At 33.6% G+C, this 25,713-nt stretch overlaps 2 protein-coding genes across 5 annotated transcripts in view; one reads left to right on the top strand and one right to left on the bottom strand.

Annotated features, from left to right (window-relative positions):
- Positions 1-12,878, bottom strand: part of LOC104607119 (Transducin family protein / WD-40 repeat family protein) — a 36,715-nt gene extending 23,837 nt beyond the window's left edge. The window contains exons 1-7 of one of the 3 annotated variants that reach the window (XM_019199409.2): positions 12,567-12,876; positions 5,639-5,710; positions 5,418-5,510; positions 5,186-5,303; positions 3,859-3,941; positions 1,467-1,690; positions 1,217-1,349 (exon numbers count right to left, since the gene is read on the bottom strand). In XM_019199409.2, the coding sequence (XP_019054954.1) occupies positions 1,217-1,349; positions 1,467-1,690; positions 3,859-3,941; positions 5,186-5,303; positions 5,418-5,510; positions 5,639-5,650 (663 nt within the window). In that variant the 5' untranslated portion in view covers positions 5,651-5,710; positions 12,567-12,876. Of the gene's footprint in view, positions 1-1,216; positions 1,350-1,466; positions 1,691-3,858; positions 3,942-5,185; positions 5,307-5,417; positions 5,711-12,566 lie in introns of those variants that run through there. The other 2 variants (XM_010272647.3, XM_010272649.3) reach the window with 2 other exon arrangements.
- A 9,200-nt stretch (positions 12,879-22,078) lies between these two features.
- Positions 22,079-24,219, top strand: LOC104607212 (peroxidase 5-like). Of its 2 annotated transcripts, none has more exons than XM_088901697.1 (2): positions 22,079-22,386; positions 23,289-24,219. In XM_088901697.1, exons 1-2 carry the CDS (start codon positions 22,183-22,185, stop codon positions 24,114-24,116), a joined length of 1,032 nt encoding a protein of 343 aa, XP_088757823.1. In that variant the 5' UTR covers positions 22,079-22,182; the 3' UTR covers positions 24,117-24,219. The 2 variants fall into 2 exon arrangements, with proteins under 2 accessions (XP_088757823.1, XP_010271091.1); XM_010272789.2 differs by having other exon boundaries at positions 22,079-22,392.
- Positions 24,220-25,713: the final 1,494 nt, after the last annotated feature.

The following is a 25,713-nucleotide window of genomic DNA, read 5'->3' as shown; positions in this document are numbered from 1 at the left end:
CAACCAAAATTTACATGGTCAAAGTGTTTCTGCTTTACAAATATGCCCTTCCTTACCTGCCTCAGTTGATCCATTGGCCATATAATTTAATTCCCTTGCAATCCATCTAATCTAGCTATTCAGCTAGTAGAGATTTTTCTAATACCACTGTGAAAATAAGATCATTTCCAAGGACCATTGCCTGTACATCGAAACCATAAAATAACATTTCTTGAGTCTCCTTAACTAGAAGGAAGTCATTTGGATACCCACAGGCAGAACTGCTTCTGTAAATCAGCATGTCCTATTGGCTCACTGTAAGCTCAACGATTTCACCTTCTGACTTGAAGATGATTCCACCAATACCTGCTGCACTTATGGAACTTGGTATCCCCATGCAGCTACCATCAAACTGAAGTTTGAATTAATGTGAGGACAGGGATTAATGGTTGATCCTGTGTGGGGCACAAAATGTAAAGATTGGAGGATCTCCAAAAGGTCTCCAATGAGGTTCCTGTAACCATAATTGATACCTTCTAAAATTTTGCAGGCCAGCATGATTAGGCGCTATTTGGATAGAGTTTACATGTGGGACCACCAATTTACTTAAACTAAGTGAAAGAATTGCTCAGGACTTTCCAAAAAGAACTCATCAAATAAATATTATACTAACTCCAGAACACATGGGACCCACATATGGGATAAACAAGTAGGGCCCACGTACAGACACATTTTCCAGTTGTAATTTACCCACTGCAGACAAACAGAGACAAATACCAAATGGATAATAAGTGAACCTCAATCTTACTCATTAAATTACTCCTTAATAATTTACCTAGGTAGAATCATATGGAGCTTATATGTTTGCAAATTTACCATCTTTGCTTTGGACCATATGCCCTAAATGTGAGAAGCATTTGATGCTAACCCAATCTCTGCATATATGAAATGAAAAGCATCCATTGATATCATGGTGAAGGAATGCCTGATTTTGATTTTTTGCACAAGAGAAAAGCATGTATATATGCAGACAAATTATGGCAAAAGAAAAAAAAAAAAGAAAAGAACGGAAAAAGATATCACCATATAATTTTATGCAACTTTACCAGCTTATTTTCAAGAAATCTTCAAAAAGAATAATGAACACTCAAATTTCAACAATGTTGGGAAATATATAGACAAATTAGAAGTATAGTTGAAAAAATACTTTCAATTTCCAATGGAGATCAAAGCTTACAGAATCAGAGATATGGCAATCCCAAACCCTTGCATTGTGGCCAAATAGTGAGAGATCAGTAGAAGTGGGATCTCCAACCCCCCTTGTACCAGTGGAATCTTTTCTCTCAGCATTAAGTGTCCAGACACGAGCACTGCAGCATTTAAGAAAAGCAAAACAACATTACATAGAACAAGCTCTGGCTTTCTTTAAAATTTATAAAAAAAATAAATAAATAACAAAAACACAAATAGCCAAGCAGATTATCCACCTACGATCATCAGAAACAGATATCAGTTTTGATCCATCAGAGGACCATGCTATGTGGAAGATTGAACCTTCATGTCCAGTGAGTCTATGCAAATAAATAGCTTCATATTGTCGATCATGAAGCTGGACATTATTGCAGAAAGAACCACATAAACCATTGGGATCTTTTATTGACCTTCTTGATGGTGGTACATTGTTCTGAGGAACCACCTTCCAAACAATAATCTGCCAAATGCAGTTCAGCTTCAATAAATCATATAGTTAAAATAATCAAAATTGGAAGTTCAATGCAACAGATCCTGGTTTAACACTAGGATATATTACACAAGCAACTGTAAATGCAAAACAGAAACAACATTATGAGTAAATATGGCAATGGTTAGTAATATGATTAAAAATAAAGACAATGTAAAATAGCACCAGGTAGATTGCAAAACAGTACATAAATGGCATAGACACAGATTTCGTGCAGTGGTGGGTGTTTTACATGGCCTCACCCAGCAGGCTCAAATTCATGCCTCTAACTAACAGGTTAATTCTATTTTTCTCATAAGTTTTATTACTCTTGATTAATGAAATCATTTTCAGTTATCAAAAAAAAAATTCTATTTTTCTCATAAGAATAAAGATGAGAATGCTCCACCCACCCTAAGAAGAAAAGGAGAAATTGAATGATAAACATGAATAATACCATCCATCCCATTAGACTTTTGCTGTGTAGCCATTCTTAGCGGACTCACAAAATGTTGTATACCAGTCCCTGCTTGTCATCCAAACAGACCACCAAGGTTCTGGTATAGATTCTATTCTGAAAGCATATCAATTTGTTATATCACAAACAAATCTGGTCTCTCATTCCTAATAGCACTTCACTACCAAAATCCTACTTCCAACAACTGGTTGTTGGTCCCTTGGGGCTGCAAACAGGTTGGATCGAATCAGATATAGGCATATCCAAATTTGATTCATTTATATTTGGATCCGAATCCGAATTTGAATCCAATCCATTTAGGTCCTTGGTGATGGGGACCTTGACAGAAATCTCTTGGAGATCATATACTTCTCACCCAATGTTCCTTGTCTCAGACCCACACTCATACCCATTCCAAAGGCAGCCTTCATTCTGCAGTTTGATGGTAGTTTCAGAAGAATTCCTGATCAGCCCTTGGTTGTAAGGATTGAGGGTGCTGTTTTGACCTTTGAGGGGTCTCTAGTTTGAGCCTACAGTGAACCAATTATTGCTACAACTGCTTCAGAAGCAGAGGTTCCTGCTGTTCTTCAGGGCTTAATTATTGCCAAGTCCACTCAGATCAGTTCAATCATGGTGGAAAGTGAACCTAAGAACAAATTTGGGTGGATATCTAGAGCAGAGTCTTGTCCATGGAGGCTTGCTAACCTTCTAAATGAGATAAAAGAGGTTCCCGCAACTCAGCATTCTACTTTCAGATGGATCTCTAAGGAATTGAACCAATCTGCAGATTATTTAGCCAAATCTGGATCAGGAAGGGAATTTTTGTATAGCGCTAGCTCTTTGCCTTTGTAATTCTTGGGTGGGCTCTTTTTTTTCTTATTTGCCTTTTAGAGCCTGGGCTACTTTTGTACATCCTTCACTTGTTGAATAAAAGTAAACATTTTCTAAAAATTGGAAATGAGGTTCAACTCTTTTACCAAAAAGGCTGATTTGAGTGAATAAGGAAAAATGAAGTTTTTTTTATAGTAACGTAAAAGAAAGATTTATTAAGAAAAACCACAAATTACATCAAGGTGTAGAGGTTACACCATCAGGCATTACAAAAAGCTAATCCGGATTACATTCTTGGATCTCAAGAGCATTCCAAAAGGAGGACCCAAAATCTGATACAGAGTTTTGAGCAAAATCTGAAAGGATGAGCACCCAGCCATAGATAGCCCTTCCAATAGACTCCACCACCTTCTCTAACTCTTGTTGACTATCCTCCAATACTCTTCTGTTTCTTTCTCTCCAAATTGACCAACACACAGCAAAAGGAATACAGCTCCACACAATTCTGGATTTTTTGCTGCCCTTGTAGGAAGGCCATTTGGAAAAGATTCCCGCCGGAGACTCAGGGAGGAACAGCTGCATGCCAAACAAATGAAGTACTGTTTCCTCACTTTCTTTGCACATATGGCAAATGTTTGCCATGTGAAAGCCTCTTGACTTCAGATGGTTAGTAGTAAGAACACTATCCATAGCCACCAACCACGCAGATGCCTCCACCCTAGGTGGAACAGGATTACCCCACACACCCTTACAACTCTCTTCCCCCAGCTGGTTTTTAATCAGAGCTAGATAGAAGGTGAAAACTTCTAAGTTTGCAGAAATACAGAGAAGGTGAAAACTCCAATAGGAACCAAAGGAAGAGATAGGTCACCTCATTATATATAGTACCACATGCCACATGAAGAGCATCTAGCTTGCTGCCCCATAAACGCATTGAATACAGAAGGCACCTCTCTACAATTGAAAAACAATTCAAATGTCAGAAGAAGATAATATAGCAAAAAAGAGAACATTAGGTAAGCTTTTATTTAAGCCTGGAAATATTTCAGGAGGTAAAAAACCAAATTGAAACTCAATGCTTATTTAACAAAGAAACACATTTTCTGAAAATTGGCTGAAGGATAGGGCTATCAATGAATCACATTTTCTGAAGATTGATCCATTTACATAAACAGATCAGATCCAGATTTTAAAATTGCATCCATTTTTTATCAATAACTGAAATAATTTCAATAAATTAAAAGCAAGGAAGTACAGGATGAAGATAGGGAAAGATAAACTCTCTTAGCTCTCCCTTAATCAAAAAGGAATTTGATGAAAGTAGTAAGAAATGATTTAAGCACCCAAAATTTGATGATGGATATGGCACTGAACAGAATGAAATGGAAAAGCAGGACACATGTAGATGACCACATATAGTTAAGACCAAGGTTCAAATTTTCATCACATATTGGGGTGTATCGGATAGTATCATACCAGCCCCACCCTAATACGTGAAATATTAAATATTTTAAAATTTTAATGTTTTCAGGGGGTAGGCCTTGCTAAGACCACCCCACCCTCCCCCTGTAAAATTTATAAAAAAAAGACTAAAAGGAAGCACACACATTGGTCAACCCCCCGATACACACACTTCAGCGTATTGGGGTGTATTGATATTTTGGACCTTGGTTAGGACAAGGCTTAGATGATGGTCATGATAATATTATAAAGATGGTGAAACAGACTCAGTTTAATCTGAACATCTGATAGGATCTGAAACCTTAGACAAGATCCGATTTCAGATCAAATTTGGATTTAGATTTTCATTAATTGGATCAGACTTGGATGTAGTTGAATCCAATCAAATCCGACCCATTTATAGTCTACTGACAGGCATGCTATGAGTGGAAATGTTACAAAGAAACTGTCTCAAACAACTCATATGTCATATCTGTGTCACTTCCCTTGTTACACGGCTCGAAACTCATTATTGTTTTAATAGTACTATGAGAAAGACCTTACATCCAAATATTTTAAGTAGAAGTTTGGCTCCCATTTATGGACACAAATTATTTGCATTAGGAAGTAAAAGGGAATTCTACATTCTACCCTTTGCAGACTCAGTGCCTGGTTTTTCAGCTTTATTTGTGATGCTGGACCTTAAACAATTGGAACAAAGAAAAATAGATTCTTGTTTAAGACTCTGTGGAACAAACCTGGACATTTTACTTCAAGGACCACATTGGAATTTGCAATATCCCATATACAGATAGAATTGTCACCGAGTCCTATAGCAAGATGACTGTCACCACCATGCTGAGAAAGCATACTGTCCTACTAACAACCCACCACCAATAAAGAACAAAATATTATGGAAAAGGAATGTAATCAGAGTATATAATTAAATAACAACCAAAAAGGGGAAAGGCAGTATTAAAAATTTTGTACCTTCAAGAAGCAAATGTCCAAAATCCAGTGACTAAATTTTGGCATTACATGAATTAAAATCAATTCTGACTGGCATTGTTCTACTGATGCTATCTGAATGAACAAGTTAAATAGTTTAATCCTCTTCTCTCCAAATACAGCAATATTGAAAGCAAGTCTTGAGGATGGCCCATCTTCTGTAGAATCATGAATGCTACAGGAAATTCCATGCACACGGATACCTTCAAATACATTAAATGAATTCAATAGCTTTCCTGCTTCCATACTATATAGCAGTATTTGCGACCCAGTTCCTGTTTGCACGGATCAAGACCATGAGAAAGTAGTAGAAGCTTTGAATATCAAAAGGTTAAAGTTTGGAAAACTTTCTATTTTAAAATGATTTCAGAAACTCAAAACTCAAATAAATTGGGCACAACGAGAAACGGTTTCATAAAACTCAACTTTGCTGGAAGCAGCAAGGGAAATCCAAGGCCTTTGGGAGTGGGAGGTATCATTACTCATTAGGAATAAAGATGGTCAAGTTGTTGCTATTTTTTCTGGCCCAATTGGAGTGACTCTCTAAAGGAAGAAATATTAGCGGTGTGCAGAGGGAAAAAGATCTCAACTGGAATAAATTAATCATTGGAGGTAATTCAAAGGTGGTGATAATGTGGTTGCTGAATAATGAGGGAGTTGTGTGGAACTATGGGAATGAAATTAAAAGGTTTAGATGGTTGATCAGAAACTTTCAATAACTTCAATGGGTACAACGATCAGCTAACTCTTTGGATGATGAATTAAAAAAACAAAAAACAAGGGGTGGGCAGAAATCAGATGTTGTTGGATGAAGTGTAAATTAAATAGTATGGGAAAGGTGGTAGTAACCACCTGATGTAATGGCTGTATGTACATCTTGTACATCTTTTTCATAATTAATAGAACTTTATGGTTACCTATCCAAAAAAAAATATGATTAAGGAGCTTAAAGAAAAACAGGTTAAGACAAGATTTAGAACAATGATAGATGGTTGGATTAATATATGCAGTAGGACACTGGTCAAATTCTTGGTCAAAAAGTTGCCTGTTGAGACTTTTTGAGTTTATTGGTTCAGTTGTTGAGTGGTCCAAGCATATGTTAATGTTGGAAAAATGTTGATGGAAAAGAGAATTAAATTATTTAAGTCATCTTGTTCAACCCATTGTCTTGGTTTAATGCTTGATATATGCTAAGGGACATGAATTGCTACAACCAACTATTATAGATTTGATACTTGCTTCTTGACAATGAAGAGTTTTCTTACAAATTAGCTTCTAGTATAACCATGTTTTCTTCTAAAGAATGACAAAGAAGTATGATAGAGCAAAAGTCAAGTATATTGTTTTGGATAATGATAGATTTTAGAAAGAAATCAAATAGTTTTTATCAATATATCAATGTTAACTAAGGTCCTTTGCTTGGTTGATTATGAGGAAAAACCCCCATGGGGAATTTATGAAACAATGAATAAAGCAAAAGAAGCCATGTCATTGCCAAAACAACCGGACAATGTAAAGATGAAATATATGCCAGATTGGAAGATAATTGATGTTCATTTGGATCAAGAGTTGTCAATGGACTCTGAAAGTTCAATACCAGTTCTGAGATCTAATCCAATTAAATTCCAAGTCCGAATAAATTTTATGTAATATTAAAATATATATGTATACATATAAAGTTTAATAATTAATAAATTCAGTGTTTCATATTTAGAGAAGACCATCTACAGCACCCATAAGAAGTGATGTGTTACAAGTTGAAGGGGGTAGAAGTAGAGCTGTAAAACGGGTCGTGCTGAACCGACACGGCCCATTTGTGGCCCGCGCAAAGTGTGGGCCGTGTGGTGCCAACCCGCAGGCCATGCCTCCCTCCCCTGGGATATTTTGGGGGGTTGGCCTGGCATGGCCCATGGCCTGAGTCCACGCGGGCCTGTGCCATGCTGCAGGTCTGGGCCAGGCGGGTTGCAAGCTGTGTTGTGGACTTGGGCTGGGCCTTGGGCCTGGGTCGAACCGGACCAGAAAGGCCCAAACCTTTTTTGTTGTTTTTTTTGACATTTTGATTTTTTTAAGTTTTTGCTAAGTAAAACTAAAATGCTTGATTTTCCTTTGGAAACAAATTGAAAAAAAAAAAATCTAACAAATAAATGAAAAAAAATACTTTTCAGAATACAAAATGGACAACAAATTGGGAAAAATAGAAATTTTATTTCATTTAAAATATAAAAATTACATTGTTGAAAAAATAACAAATAATTTAAATAAAATTTAAAAAACTACTCCATTTCCTTGACTTCAATCATCTGCTTCATCAGGTGTAGTAGTGCTATGCCCTTCTTTGTCTTGTAATTTATCCTCAACATCCAGCAAATCTTTAAAGTAGATATCTTTTTCTTGTTTCTCATGGAAGAGAAAATGTCTGCCCAAGTGGCCAATACCACCCTTGCTACTAAAGCTAAAGTCAATCCTACATTTTTGGCAAACGGCTCTTTTTCCCTTCCCCTCAACCTCCTCTATTTTAAATACTTTCCAAATCGAGCTAGGGAACTTACTATTGGGGAATTGGTTTCAGGAGGAGTCGGCCTTTTTTTAATTCTAAAAAACTAAAAATTAATTTAATTGCACTTACCCAGATGGTTGTGGTTGGATTACTAGTTCAGAATCTCAACTTGATTTTAACAGTTGAAGCCTCAAAAGACCAGAGCCTCTTAAATTGCTAAGTGTATGACACTATGATAGTATGAGATGAGAGGTTAAGAGAGTATGAGATAATGAGAATAAAGAATTGAGAAGAGAATTCAGAATTGTTAAATTGGTGTGATGAGAATGGTGGAGGATAGGGCTATTTATAGGAATTGAAAATAATTCATTTGCCCAAAATACCCTAAAAACTAGTTGTTTTTTAATTGTTGGGAGGGGTATTTATTATAAAGTCATTTATCACTTTACCCAAATGCCCCCAAAGTCCCAAAGTAGTTGTATAGGATATAGTTGTTGGAGAGGCATTATTGTCTTTTTTCTTCCCCCTAAAGCCAAAATACCCCCTATAAAGCTATTTATAGGCTTATAGTTGTTGATTGAGGGGTATTTCTATAAAAACCCCTAAAAATATTAAAGTAGCCATTTGGGGGTCCCCCAAGGGCCAGCCCTAATGGCTAGTTTTCTCAAACAGGCTGCACTTGGCCCATTGCGGGCCCACGGATCAGGCCGTTCCGTGTTGTGCTGCAGGCTAGGCCGTGCCGGCACATGGGCGACAGGTGGCACAACACGCACAATTGTGTCGTGCAATGCTGGACCATGGACTTGAAACCCCTGGCCCAGCACGAACCACATGATCATACCGTGCCTGGCACGGCCCACGTGCTGTCGTGCCGTACCAATACAAAACCGTGTTGGGCCGTGGGCAGCACAGCTCAATTTACAACTCTAGGTAGAAGATTTATGGGAAAAATTGAGGTAATAAGAAATGATTTAAGGGATCATAATCTAAAAGTAGATATGGCACTGAACAGAACTATGGCAAAACAGGATTCATGTAGTTGACCCAATATGGTTGGCACAAGGCTTAGATCATGATGATGATGATGATAATGATAAATTTATTCTACAAGTCAAAGAGTAATTGTTCTATATGTATAAGGCTTGATAGTCAGGTTGAACTCAAATGTGGCTGGATCAAATCCAAATCTGACCCAATGACCGCCCTATCTGGAACTTAAATTACATATGCCTCTACATGTGGTGGGTTATTTATTGAACCCATACATTCAATATGATCACAATTTCAAGGCTAACATTTAAGTAAAAAAAGGACTGACTGTTGGACTGTTTTGAGAGTATGGTGCTATCTTCAAAAGATAAGGTGAGGAATGTGAGCAAATGGCCTCGTTCAAAAGAGGAGGCTTATTGGATGGGGTACAACAAAGATAACAAGTTATTCATCAAAAAAACAAAGATAACAAGGAAAACGAAACAGCTCGGTAACCAATTATTAATTTTAAATCCTAATTTTTTCTTTGATATTTAAGTTGTTATATTAAATTGATTTGCCCATCATTACAAGTACACATTGCACTATACCTTTTAGCGGGATACCTATAGGGATGGTGTTCTAAATTTTCAGAGCTATTCAATATGGATATTAAGCCTCACATGTAGCTCTTCTTGATATGAGCGTAACTGGAGCATATTTTAATTATGTTTTTTAATCTTGATTTACAAAATGTTAACTACGAAAGTAGGGACATAGTAATTGATAGAAATATATACTTGTAATTAGATACACTCAAAGAAAAGGAATAGGTTGAAGAAAAAGAGGTTTAACAATCTTGTCTGTGTCCAATACAGCTTACAACTCAAGCAATGACATAAGAAAAGAATGAATAAGACATATGGTCTGATATGTTTATGGAGTTTGATGATAAATGGACCATAGAGAGGAATATCCAGTTTTTCCTGAGGATGCAGCATGACTTGATCTAAATGAGTGCTTCCAATATGTTGAAGGTTTAGGCATCAAAAAAAAATCTGAAGAAACAGCAGTGTATGTTAGGAGTCCCCTTTTATTTCATTAATGTTTTAATTAAGTAGTTAATTTAGAAAATAACTTGTTTTACCTCTTAAAGAGGAATACGACAATACATTTCCATATCATCATCAAAGAGTGAAGGAGAAGAAGATTTTCCCCTTGAAATTAAAAAATAATAATAATAATGAGAATGACTTTGGGTGAAGAAGAAGACTTGAGTGAGTCTTGGTGTTTACCACTTTGCATTTTGATTTGTATACATGAGCTTGTCCATATTTCAGGTTAGACATTGAGCAATATAATTTTTTTATGATCAAGAATGGAAATTTGCATTAAAAAATAGAGTATCCAAAAGGACACACAGAAACTGTACAAGCAGCATATGCTGTCAATAAGCAGAAACCATTTAAGACAGATTTACATCAATGCCAGGCCCTAGAATTCCCTACAAAAAATTGTTCCCTATTCACTCCAGATTTAACTAAAGCATCAACTACAGAGTTAGTTGAAAAAGGGATCCATCTGAACAAACAACTCAGATTGGATGCCAAAGAATGGCTCCTCTGATCATCTGCAGCAGCCCCCAAGGCTCCTCATCTTAGTTCTCCAGGTACCCCAGGACCACCTTACAGCCTCCTTCAATCATCAGATCTGACCATCCTTGAGATTGCGCTAAGTTTAATCCTTTTATAAGTGCAATGATCTCAGCCTTTAAAGAGTTCTCTACACCAATTAGTCCTACAAAGCTCATTATAAGATTCCCCAGATGGTCTCTTACCACACCTCCTATACCCGATGGACCCAGGTTGCCAACAGTGCACCTATCAAAGTTGAATTTCAGTTTCATGGGCATTGAACAATATACAGAACTCATGACTAATCTTTTTTAGGTCAGAATTTATTTTTGTAAAGCTTAGGTTGGTCATGGGCATTGAGCAATATACAGAATTCATGGCTACTTTTTTTAGGTCATTAGTTTTTTCAAGCTTAGGTTGATTTTTTGGGTCATTAGTAATGATTTTTTTATCTATGACTTCACATTATGATACATGATATGAATAAGAAAACTGAATTTGGCAACGACATCATTTTTCTTGATTTGGCACAGACATGTAGAGTGGAAATGCTCATTACTTTATTATTACTTAATGATTATCCGTGAAACTCATTGTATAATTGATTATTCTATTTTTAATTTTATGTCTTTTATAATATTTTAATAATTCATTCAAAGACTTAGATTGAATCTTATGATTTACGGTTTGAATCCTGATTCGATTTAAATCCTACCCCTTAGGACTTTCCAATTCAGATCTGCTTTGAAGAAACTGCTTGGTAGAATCCTAAATTTGACAAAACTTCAAGTCTTCAACTAAATTGTAGCACGGCTACATAAAGAAAAGGAGACCTTCATTGACATGATCTATCCACTAGACCACCACCAGTTATTTGTCAAAATGTTTCTTCATGTTTTTTATACAATATACAGTATTTTCTTTCACTTTATGGTTAGCAGACCAGTTTGAGGCAAATATTTTATAGTGATTTTTTCCACTCTTTTTTTATTTTTTTCCTTGCCTAAAGTTCTGACCTTCTGATTAACCTCACAGTATTTTCAAAACAGCAGAACTCTCTCTCATAGAATATACCGTCAACCAGTTTGCAGCAATGACACAAACCATTTACCTAGCCAATGTTCTTGATATTCTTCAACAACTCAATGCTGTATTCTTGTTATATTTTTTCCCCTCTTTGTCAGCATAGCGTTTGCAACCACATATGTATGTACAGCCATTGTGTAACTAAGCAATTCTCCTTATATCCTCTACATTCCCAACAAATCTTCTGGAGGAAAAAGACAGGATATAAAAAACAGGATAAACATTGTTTTCAATAGCTTAATGTGCCACGACTCCATGACTGTAATGGTACTTTTTCCGATCTAAGCGTTGTCTTATAGTAGTCTGCTCCCTAATTTGAAAATATGAACATGGACCATTTTTTCATAGAAACCAACAACTTCCATTTGAATTTCTTGTTGAAATTAACTATGATTAAATTCTCTTTCACTTCATGAAGTCCAATAATGCTAGCTACCAAGTTCTAGTTCCCAAAAAAGAAAAAATAAAAAATGGTTTGCTCAATTCATTGCGAGATCAATGAGTAGCAAACTCCTGAAAAATGCTGTTGAAGGACGCCAATTTGGTGCCACCATTGATAATAGGGACGGTACCCGGCCCACCTTCTGAAGGCAGAGGAGTTAACTAAAAGCATGGACCACATTTAGCGCGTCCCTTCGTCACTCTTGGTCTGCTTATTACTCGTAGTACTCAAATCACTCCTGATTAAAATTATGTCTTTTATAACCTATAATCATATCACTAGTGTTATGATACACAGATATATTCGTATTTGCATCTCCACAAGTTCCACTCTCGAATTCAGGAGACCATGAGGAAAGGAAGGAAGCATATTAAGGAGAAAAGTAAACGAAAGCAAATCCAGGAAAATAAAAATACTCAGCTAATTCGAAATAAAAATTCCTGCTGCAGTATCAAGTGAAGAGGGGGGGACAGAGGGACTACTGACGGGATAATACTCCTTACCAGCGAGAATAAAAGGAAGGGAACAGAGTTGGGGAGGTAGGTGGAGAAAACAGAGAGCTGAAATCTCTCCCAGGTATTGGCGGCTCTCCAGACGCCATTTACTCAGCTCCTGCTCCGCCATGGCTTCGTCTCCGACTCCGACTCCGTCTCCGTGTCTGTCTGATGTCTCCGCTGTTTTGCGTTTTGAGTTAAATTAGTAGGTTGATTTGCCTTCATAAATCAGACTCTCCCTCTGACTCAGTGGCTCCCAGTATCCCTAATAAGCCCAATTCAAGCCCATGGTGGTTTTTAACAATTGAGAAGCCCAGGCAAGCAGGCGGGCTTAGCCCCCACAGTTATGTTTGGTTTGAAAGAAAATAAAAGAGATACAGAAAATTGATGGAAGACAAAGGAATTTTTTTCAACTTTCTTAATAACTTCCTCTCAACTTTCCATACAAAACCTTAGGCTGCGTTTCTTTCACCAAAAAGACGTAAAATTTTTTAAACTGAAATTTTGCAGGAAATAACTTTAATTTTCACCCCTTAAATTTTGTTTTGTTGTAAATAATGAACCGGGTTCACTTGAAGATCCGATGAAAGAGAGGTTCACGGAGGTATGGGCAAATGTAATTAATCGGATAACATTTTTTTAAGTTAAATTTACCCGAATAAATGCATTTATCTAAATACAAGGCCTAAAAAAGTAGAGGAGCTAGAGACAAATTAAGGACTTGGGTAAAAGTAATAAGAATTAATTTAATAATGAATAAAATACCAAAAAATAGCAATTAACATGGCACTAAACAAAAATGGAATGGCCAAACAAGAATCATATAGCCAACTAATATAGTTAGGAAAAGGTTCAAATGATAATGATAAGTACTGGATGAGATATCCTTATTGTTCTGTACAATATTTCCTGCTTTAGCAAAAGCTCTCTAATTAGGGGTGGATTCGAGTTGAGCGAATTCAACTCGACTTAAAAGCTTATTTGTTCGAGGCTTACAAATTAGACGCCCCCCCAATGCCCCCTAAGATCCTGCTTCAAGAAAACTTGGATCCCCAAACGGAAATTTAATCCATCAACTATGTATGCAAATTGAGGAGAAAGTAAGCTTGGATCTCCTACACTTACGCATTATATTGGGAATTTTTTGGTTTTTCTCTTCTTAATAAATTTTTGTCGCTAAACATTAAAAATTGACTTAGTAAAATTTATAAATACTAACACAACCTATATTAATTCATATTTTAGTTATTGTATCATTTTTCAACATTTATAAATCACAAGGCTTAAAAAACCAATCCAGAATCGGAACCGTTTTGGGTTGATGGTTTATCGTCCAGTTCGAACATATGGCCCATTCCAATGAAACACAAAAAAAAATAATAAATGACCAAAACCATTAAACAGGTTAATGGTTTGACCACTAGACCTGTTCATGGGCTAGGTAGCCCGATGGCCCGGTCCGCACCTCGGTCGGGCTTGGTTATGTAATTAGAGCCGCGGGCTTGACCTCGGGCCTAACACAGTAAGCCCAACTGTGTTTCGGACCAGGCTCGGGATTTGTCAAAAAATCCTAACCCGAGCCCGGCCCAGCCCGACTCAGCATTATAAATTTTATAAAATATATAATATATAAATAATATAATTTTTATTGAAATATATATTTATAATTTAATATATACATTTTTTATTCTTTTCTTTATAATTTCTCTCTCTCTCTCTCTCTCTCTCTCTCTCTCTCTCTCCCTATTCAGTCACTTCAGCAATAGTAACAGTATGGGCTAAATTTCGAGCTCGGGCCCAGGATCGGGCTTCGGGCTTTTTATGAGGGTCGGGCTCGGGCCCAATTTGTAGGCCCGATGGTCGGGTCGAGCTCGAGCTCGGGCCTTAGAAAAATCTGTTAATACAGAGTGAAAGCCCAGCCCGAGACCGGCCCGACCCGGCCCATGAACAGGTCCATTGACCACCCAGGTCAGCCGGTCACTAACCAATTCAATGGTTTTTGGTATGGGTGCATCTTGGGCAGGCCCAGCCTGAGCCCGAACCAGCCCAACCCGGAATTTTACACGGGCTGGGCTTGGATTTTTTGTCCTCATGTTGGGCTCGAGCCCAATAAGTCAGTTTTTATTTTTTTTTTCCAGGGCGAGCTTGGGCGGGCCTAGCCCTTAACTAGCCTGAACCCGACCCGAGCTCGGCCCAATTATATACATTTATACATATATATGTGTATATATGTAAATGTTGCATACATATAGACAGTTTCTGGGCCAAACAGTCCAAAGTATATACAACTTTATATTTACTAATAAAAGTGTACGCATGTTACACATGACAATATCAAATGATGATGATGATAATAATTAGCAACAAAATGACCTTACTGGTTGAACCATTAACCTATTTAACCAGGAAAATGGACTATGACTAATACATTAATTCATTTTTTATTTGTATTTTAGCCATTACTATCTTTACTAACAATAATTCTTATCTTTCAAACATATTTTTGTTTAGTATGAAGAATATATAATATTAATGCATGTTCCAATTTTTCTATAAAATTTATAAAAAATCTATATTTTTATTTATTATTAATTATTATTTAATTTATGAGATAATAAAAATTACTTATTTACCAAGAGGAAATGCAATTCCAATATATTGTTTGAATATTAGTTTTTAGTGTTGTGGTCAAGTCAATTATTTATATATAATATATGTGCTATTTATTATTTATTTATAAATATGTTATTTATACTACATTTTGTAAACTTTTTATATGATGAAAATAGTTGAAAAAATACTTATATTTTTGTTTTTATTTATTTTAACTATTATACTTTCTTTTCCTTTTAATAATTTATTTTTTAAAATTAAATTGGATTGTATCAGATTCGGATATCCAACATCTTGATCAGATTCAGATTCAAATCAATATTTATGAGATTTGATCAGATCTTTGAATCGAATCGAATTCGAATATACCCTGATTCAAATCCGATTTGTTTGCATCCCTACCAAACCATTTGCCTACAATGACCTATCTAATTAAATCATTGGTCCATTGGACATGGTTAGTGAGGTCATGTGTTAGACATTAATTCTTTGTATTTTTTATCATAATTTTTATCCCATTTCTATCATTAATGAAAATAAATCTCATTAATCACACTTTTTTATATGATGAATATATAATATTATATAATGTATCCACAATTATCTACAAATTTATACATTTTCTAAAATTTTATGTATTTTATTATTTAATAATAATATCATGTGTTGATCCATTTAACATGGATAGTTGAACCACTAACCCACCATTTGGATGGAAAAACCATTTTTTCTTTTTTGGTTGATTTTAAATCATGTATTACATTTTCATTATCAATAAAAGTAAACCTTATTTTCGCATTTATTTTTGCACGTGGCAATATCAAATAATGATGATGATAATAATCAGCAATCAAAGGAACTTATTAGTTAAACCATTAACCTATTTAACCAAGAAAATAGACTATGAATAAGACATTTAATTAATTATTTTCTTTGTATTTTAGCCACTTCTATTTTTACTAATAATAATTCTCATTTTTTCAAACATATTTTTGTTTAATACAAAGAATATATAATATTAATGTATGTTTAGATTTTTTATAAAATTTATAAAAAGTTCTATATTTTTATTTTTTATTATTTAATTTATGAGGCAATAAAAATTACTTATCTACCAAGAGGAAATGCAATTCCAATATATTGTTTGAACATTGGTTTTTAATATTGTGGTCAAATCAATTATTTATATATAGTATATATTATTTATATATAATATATATGTTATTTATTATTTATTTATAAATGTGTTATTTATATTGCATTTTTGTAAACTTTTTATATGATGGAAATAGTTGAAAAAATACTTAATTTTTTTGTTTTTTTATTTCAAATGTTATATATTTTTTTTAATAATTTATTACTTAAAAAAATAAATCAGATTGTATCAGATTTGAATATTTGACATCTTGATTGGATTTGGATTCAAATCAATATTTATGAAACCCGGTCGAATCTTTGGATTAGATCATATTTGAATATACCCTAATTCAAATCTGATCTGAAATGGTTAGTCGGGTCATGTGTTAGATATTAATGCTCTTTATTTTTTACCTAATTTTTATCCCACTTCTATCATTAATAAAAATAATTTTCATTAATCACACTTTTTTATATGATGAATATATAATATTATAGAATGTACCCAAAATTATCGAAAAATTTCTACATTCTCTATAATTTTATGTATTTTATTATTTAATAATAAGATCTATTTGACATGGATAGTTTAACCACTAACCCACCACTTTGATTGAAAAACTATTTTGCTTTTTTTTGGTTAATTTTAAATCATGAGTTCCATTTTTATCATCGATAAAAGTAATTGTTATTTTTATATTTTTTTTATTTAATATGGTGAATATATAACAATAGAATTATATCAAAATGCTTTATACAAAGCTTATATTTTTTTGAGTTTATGCATCATAGATTTACCCATTTGACCCGGAAATGGTTTCATTTTCAAAGTTGTTTTAAATTTTGCATTTCATTTATATCATTGATAAAATAATTATTATTTATCATACTTTTTTTTTATAATATTATAGTTGTGCCCAAAATTGTTTCATATTTTTTTGTACTATCCTATTTTAAAAAAATTATTTTTAATTATACATCATGGGTTAGCCTATTTGAACTGAAAGGTTGAATCGCTAACCCACCCCCTAGAAAGGAAGATGGTTTTATTTCCCATTGGTTTTAAGTTGTATATTTGATGTCCATCATTAATAAAATTATGTCTATTTTATCATAGTTATTTTTTAATATGACAAATATATAATAATAGCAATACGTCCATTTTTTTCAAAATGTATTTTTTCTATATTTTTTATATTTTTAAATTTGTATTGTTTATTTATGACATCATGAAATTATCCAGTTGACACGAATGGTTGAAGTACTTACCCACGACCTAAATGGAAAATATGATTTAATTTCTAGATTTATTTTAAAATATAAAACTTCATTCTATTAATAATCATTGTGTATAGATTTATTAGTGGAATTTAATGATGATAAACAAAAGTATTTTTTATATTTCTAAAGTTGTATTATTTATTTATGACATCGTGGAATTATCCATTTGACCCAAATGGCTGAACTAATTACCCACCGCCTAGATGAAAAATATGTTTTCATTTCTATGTTTATTTTAAAAATATAAAATTTCATTCTAATAATAATTATTGTGTATGGATTTATTAGTGGAATTTAATGATGATAAGCAAAAGTATAAATGTTGGATTCAATGAGAGAGAATGTGATTTATTTAATAACTTAAATGTGAGGCTTAATGAGAGATAATTGAATGTACTTAATGGTATTCTTTTAATTACATTTTCTGCCCTTTCAATGGAGATGAACTAAATTCAAGAGGAGGGGTATTTCAATAAAGAAAATTTCCAAAAGCCACTACCTCCTCATTGGCACTTTTATAAGTAGTATAGATAGAGAGTCATCTAAAACTTATATTTAGTACTATTGATACATTTTTGGGCTTTGTTTGAATTTCTTATTGTATTCATGTGTTCTTAATTTTTTTCAATATATTCATACATATTCAAAAGCATATCAATGCATCTGTTAAAACTTCCTTTTATGATACTTTTTTTTTTGTGTTTCCAATACTTTGAGCCTTACTTGTCATATTAAGTATAAATCATATTCTATATTATGAAAATCACACTGCAAATAAATGGAAATCTAAGGCTCAATTTGAAAAGAGTATAAATGCAAATATGTACAATACAAATACATACAAAATAATACAAAATCTTGTATTTTGTATGTATTTGTGTTGTACATATTTGTATTTGTAGTCCTTCCAAACACAGCCTAAAATGCAAAATTTTCAAAGGCAAAAACTTGGGTCTAAGAACACAGGCCAGTTTTTTTTTTGGACATTAGCCATTATTCTATCCAAACCTAATCTGGGTTAGACTCATTAATTAACCATGGCAATATATCTAACACTTTTTTCTGCAATATCTATTACTTTCAAGCTGGTAAAATGGTTGCTTCATTCTCCTATTCTTTTCCAGAATATGTCAACCAGCGATGCTATATACAAAATAAAATCTGAGCCAAATAGAGGGGTTGAGCCAAAAAACCTTACACACATATATATCTACCAAAACTAGGTGACCAATAACTCTTTCCCGGTACGAGCTTAGCCCTTCATTCACGGAAATCATTACTGTTTTAGCTATTTCCGTATGATCTATTACCTATTGCCTTGTCGGCTAAGATTAACTATCATTTATTTTATTATAAAGTGAGTACAAATAATGAGCTTTCATTACCTCCGACTGCACCATTCTGACAAAAGCATCAGGGAAACGGAATCTCAGTATTAGATGGTGTTATTGTTGGTGTGATGGAGATGCAAATTAATACAAGGAGAGTGAATTCGGATTCCTACCGGTCAAACCTACAACCGAAGGTTTTAAAATTGGGAAAATGACCGTTCCAGAATTTAATGGCGTAAATTATAGTTGGGTAGGTGTCAGTTCGGAATTAATGCTAATTTACGGGTGCATATGGGTGTATAAGGTGTGAGTTTTTGAACTTTTGAATGTTTATAGAGTTGTAGCATAGTTCAGAATTCTGTATTAGGGCTGTTCGTACTTCTCCGTTTAAAATTTGGATCGGATACAGAACCGCTTTAGCCACTAGTTTGTAGGTCAAACGGTTTGACTATTCAGTTCAATTGGATAGTTTGTTCTTATTTAAAATAAATAAATAAAATAAAAAAATGATTAAAAACTGTTGTCTGGATCGATGGGTTGATGTTTCAATCACTCGAATTAGTGGGTCATTAACCATATCAACGGTTTTTGGTTCACAGGAGTAGTTTTAGGATGAAACAAAACCAGTTACATGACTGGTTCCTAGGTAAACCCGTATGACCATCTAACCTGGTCTTTAAAACCATGCTACAAGTAGGAGTGATCACGGGTCGTACTTTGCACTTATGATAAGGGCTATAGCTTAGGCCCAGGCTCGGGGTTCTGGGCTTGAAACATAAGCCCTAGCCCAGGTCTACACGGGCCTGAGCCGGGCTGGGCCTGATTTTGGGCCAATGTCTTTCTTATATAAAACATTACATATCTATAACATTTTATATTAAATGACATACCATGCATATAAAATTATTTTATACATTATATAATATAAAATATTACATATAATATAAATTATACATGTCATGCTATAATATTTATATATAAAATATATAATCTAATGTAAAATAACAATTATACATATGCATACATAATACACAAAATGTGTAAATTTAAATATATGCAGGCTGGGGCTTAAAGTATTAAGACCAAGCCCGGACCTAAAATTTGCGGGCCTGATATGGGCCCGGGCTGAAATGATCACCCCTTGCTACAAGCCATCCATTCATCTATCTATTTATTTACTAAAACAAAGTAGTCAAGAAATTTTCTCCTTTTTTTGAATTTATTATTATTTTTATTCCATGTCATTTTTTAAAGAACCAATGAGATGCACTTTCCCAATAACCTAAATAATCTATTCTCCTAAAATTTCTCCTAAACTACCTTCCCCACTTTCTCCAAAATTATATCTAATTCCTATTTATCTTCTAAATTAACTCTAATTCCTATTTATCTCCAAAATTATCTCTAATTTAGTAGAGAGTTTATCTCCAAAATTATCTCTAATTTAGTAGAGAGTTTATCTCTAATTCCAATTTATATTCTCCCCTACTTTCTATCTATATCTATCTAAATAATTTGGATTAAAAAATTAATAATTATTTAAATATTTTAACAAAATTATATAATAAATATAAAATATTTATTAAAAATAATTTTAAATTTATACAAAATATATCACGAAATTATGTACTAACAATTTAAATTATGTTTTTCTAGATTACCAATTTAAATGTTTTTCAAATATTTAATAATATGTAATAGCTTTAAATAAATAAAATTCAAATAACAAAAAAAATTTAAAATATGTTATAGATTATTTAAATATTTAAATATTTATCATAATTAGATTTTAAATAGTTAAAATAACGAAATTATGTAATAAATTTAAAAAATTTCTTCAAAGTAGAAAAATAATTATAACATAATATTGACATTAAGAATAATTTGATATATTACAAAATTAATGATGAAATTATGTAATAATAGTATTAGTTATGATTTTATGGATAATTAAATTCAATAAAAAATAACATTGAAATTTTAAATATTTTACATATTATTTAAGTATTTAAATAACTAAATATTTTAAATTGTTAAAATATTTAACTATTTAACATAACTAGATTTTAAATAATTAAAATAAAGAAATTATGTAATAAATTTAAAAAAATCTGAAAAGTAGAAAAATAATTATAACATAATATTGAAATTAATAATAATTTAATATTTTTACATAATATTGTAAATAACTAATTTCACTTATATCAAGTAATAACTCGAGAAAATGACTTTCAAAAAAAAAATAATATTTATTAATAATAATTTTAAAATGTATTAATAATAACTAAATGTATTTTCAATGATTATGTATAAAATTATTTTGTTTTTTTATTTAATAGAAAACTTTCAATAATTATTGGAGAATAAACTACTATTATTTAAATTTTAAATTTAATTTATTGTATTTATTGCATTTTTGTTATAACTTATTGATTATTATTTATTAGAGATTAAACTATTATTTGAGATTATACTATTTATTGAGTAAGTTAATATATTTTTAGTACTTCTCATATTTTTGTAATTATTGTATTTTTTCATTATTAATATATTTTCAATAATTGTGTGTTTTCGCTCTAAATTTTCAATAATTATTGGAGATTAAACTATTGTTATTTATTAGAGATGAGACTATTAATTTATCAGAAATTATGAGTGTTCATGAGTTGGTTCAGTTCGGTTATAGGCTATTTGGCCAACCAAACTAACCTAGTCAGGTTGGGGAGTTGGTCAATTAAACCAATTGACCTTTTGTGAAAACTGACCCACTCAAGTTTTATCGGTTTGGGTCAATTTTTTTGTTTTGGTCAGTCGGTCCAAAAAATTTAAACTTAAAAATTTAATTTTAAAAATTATAGTGCAATTATTAAAAAAATAAATTTAAAAATGAGATTTATGATATAAAACATTTTAGACTAAGAAATATGAGAAGTTTCCCACTTTTCCAATTTCATCTAATGAAAGATTGATTAAATCCATTGCAAATTGTAAGTGGTGTTTTAATAAAATACTAACTATATGGTGGATTTTAGTAAATTTATGAAACTATAAAGGGTATTTTAGCAAATGATGCATTTTATTATTTAGCTTTGGCTTAATAAATCTTGTGCATATCGCACGGTCCCGTTAGTTCTCTCTATATAAGCAAATTAATTAGGTTCTCATCCATATATCCCATGCAGAGAGCTTCCAAATAAAAACTCTCTCGCCTCTGCAACAGATAATTTGCTATCGGCCGGCGGTTGCTGCTAGCTGCTGGCACCATGCCTAATGGGGTGAAGGCTGTGGTCATGTATTTGGTTGCCATTCTGCTGCAGATGGCTCATGGTGTGGACTTGGAGATTGGCTTTTACGATAAGTCGTGTCCGTCCGCTGAAGAAACCGTTCGGCAGGTAGTGGCCGGTGCATATGCCAACAACCGGAGAATAGCCCCTGGACTCATCCGCATGCATTTTCATGATTGCTTTGTAAGGGTACGTAAAACTTTGGTACCCCAAATTTCTATACCATTGTTTAGTTATCATAAAATTTTCTACCATTATTTAATAGTTTGATATACGGTTAAAAATGCGCTTCAGTGTCGGCATGAAGTATGTTAGAAACTAGAAATCTTTTGCTCCTTCTAAAATAAAAAGTATATAAATAAATAAATATATATATATATATATATATATATAGTTTTTTCATTTCAGTTAAGAGATTAATTTAGATTTTATTTGTAAACAATAATCTATTTTATTTGAGATTCACCACTTATCTGGTATGTTTAATTTGAGTCTATTTTGTAATTTACAATTCATTTCATCTAAAAGAATGGGATTGATATCATTAAAAGTCTTTATAATAAGTTTTTTTTATTTAAATTAAAAAGATTAATATGGATTAATTATACATCTTTTGAAGTGGGTAGTACTTTTATTTGATAGCTAGGCACCAACATATTTAGAGTAATTAATTATCATTTTTTAGAGTGGAATTAATTACTATCTCACTTTTTTTTAAGGGAATATATACATATGTCAGGGAAAAAGGCAGCTTAATTTGAGAGTAAAATAGTTATTCTCTTAATACTCTTCTTTTTCTAGAAGATAGATATTAAGAGAGTATAAACCTACCTTTCTCAAAAAAGAATATTAAGAGAAATTATCCACTCTAAAAAAATGATAATTAACTATAAACATGTGGATATCTAGCTATCAAATAAAACTACCCATTTCAAATCCAGATTAATCTTTGTAATTCAATTTCTTAATTCAGATAAAAAAATCATTATAAAGACTTTCGGTCCACATATTTTAACAAGATCAAATAGCTTCAATCACTAATTACCAAGGATTTGAAGAAGTTGATCATTTTATTCACATCACAGGGTTGTGATGGATCTGTGCTACTGGACTCCACTCTGGGAAATTCCTCAGAAAAAGAGGCAGAGCCCAACAGAAGCCTGCACGGTTTCCAAGTGATCGACGACGCAAAGGCCATGGTGGAAGCTCAGTGTCCAGGTGTTGTTTCCTGTGCCGATATCCTCGCCTTTGCCGCCCGAGACAGTGCGAGCCTCGCCGGGAAAATACACTACCGAGTCCCGGCTGGACGAAGGGATGGCCTAGTCTCCATAGAGAGCGAGGTAATTACCAACATCCCCTCTCCATTACTCAATGCCACGGAGCTCGTCGGCAGCTTTGCAGCCAAGAACCTAACTACAGCGGATATGGTTACACTTTCTGGGGCGCATTCCGTCGGAGTGGCGCACTGCAGCTCATTCATCAACAGGCTATACAACTTCAGTGACACCGATGACATAGATCCAACTCTCGACCCAATCTACGCCAGCATCCTCAGGAGCAAGTGTCCTTCGAACGTCACATCTACGGACCCAACTGTGGTTTCACTCGACTCCTTAACGCCTGCAGTACTCGACAATATGTACTACGTGGGGCTTCAGCTAAACCGTGGACTGCTAACCTCGGATCAGGCTTTGCTCACGGAGACTTCCCTTAAGGATTTGGTTGATTTGAATGCTTACTACGGAAAGGTTTGGGACTGGAAATTTGCTAAAGCCATGGTTAAAATGGGAGGCATCGAGGTCTTGACTGGCAGCGACGGAGAGATAAGGAAGAACTGTAGGGTCGTTAATGGTGGTGACGACTCTGAACTTTTCCCCGATAAACTCTTTCCAGATTCTGCATGTCTAAGCTAAGATGGGTTCTGAGTAGATAGTGAAGTAATATGGCCATAATGTTATATATTATTGAAACTTATAACTACTAATGTATATAGTCTTTTTAGTTTATTAGGCTGCATTTTCTAGTCCGGGTGTTGGTTGCAAATTCATATTAATTTGGACTTTGGGCTATAAAAATTAATGAAATAAATTAAAACTGAATTAAATCGATCATCGATGATGATGATATGACGTTGGCCTCCGGATCTCCCGACTCCGGTTCACCTCCCACCAGAACTCTGTTCATCGTTTAACCACAACACTACTATCCTGATGTTATTATGTGGGTCGAGGTGGATTTGTATGGATAAGAGATCTGAACTCGGATTTCTCATATTAATTTCTTCCCCTTCACTTTTCCGTGCACTTTCTTTTCAATCTGTATTTCCTGCCCGCAACCTTGAATTGCAGGTTGCAGCCGCACATCGCCATGTTAGATGTGCGACTAAGTGTATCACCATGAATAGGGCGTGGGTAAAGAAAGTGAGTAGGACATACGTGTGAGTGGAAATATCCATATCCTATACAACGGCAGCTAGCTGTGGCTACTGGCTAGACCTGTTCACGGGCCAAGTAGGCCGACGGCCCTGTCTGGCCCGGCCCGCATTTCAGTCGGGCTTGGACATGTAATTAGGCCCATGGGCCTGATCTCGGGCTTAAAACAGCCCAAATTATAGGTCCGATGGTTGGGTCAGACTCAGGCTCAAGCCTTAGAAAAATCTATTAATGCAGAGTGAAAGCCCGGCCCGACCCAACCCATGAACAATTCTAGCTGTGGCCTTATAAACCACATGTGGGCATTAATATTTGCACCAATGCAAACTTTTGAATGTTTGCAAAAATGCATTTATTTTTGTATGGATAGGAAACAAACAAGAATACAAATTGGGTTTTCAACCCTGGACCCATTTTGTATTCATGAACTAGGAGGGGCAATGTGTTACTCAGGTTGGAAAGAGAATATGTGTAATGCAAAGCTTTGTTTTGTATTTCTAAACCTGTATTTGTATTTATACAGTTTCAAAACTGAGTCATATACATTTACATTTATATTCCAAACAAACTAATACTATACCCCATATCAGATGTTTCAGTACCTAATAACTCTCTTTTTAGTTTTTTCCCCCAAAATTTCTTTGGGGTACCCCTAAAACTGGTCAAAATCCAAAACACTCCTTATTTGGGGTTTGGCAGATTTACCAATACTTTACGATATGGTATATTACTATATATTATGTTAAAATCTTGATAATAATATTGGAAACGCAAAAACAAGTGATGCCAAGGCTTGAAACCTGCAACTACTATAGCAAATAATTCTTCGGCCTTGTTTATTTGGAGGCAACTTTGGAGAGTTGGGAGATTGACCAACTTTCCTATATTCTTTTATTAGTGAAATGTAGGTCCCATAAAAACAAAGTTTTCCTCTTGCTCACCAATGAAAGTTTTACTTGGTAATTTATTAAGGAAAGTTTTACTTGCTCACCAATGAGTTAAGCTATTTACCCATGGAGAGGGGAAATTGGCCAAATTATATAAAACTAAAATATCCCTACAAAAAAAAAGGAAAAAC

The sequence above is a fragment of the Nelumbo nucifera genome, chromosome 3, assembly GCF_055504915.1.
Source record: "Nelumbo nucifera cultivar China Antique chromosome 3, China Antique-T2T, whole genome shotgun sequence".
Taxonomy (NCBI): domain Eukaryota; kingdom Viridiplantae; phylum Streptophyta; class Magnoliopsida; order Proteales; family Nelumbonaceae; genus Nelumbo; species Nelumbo nucifera.
Note: the sequence above shows the minus strand (reverse complement) of the source record. Positions and strands in the feature narration are given on the sequence as shown.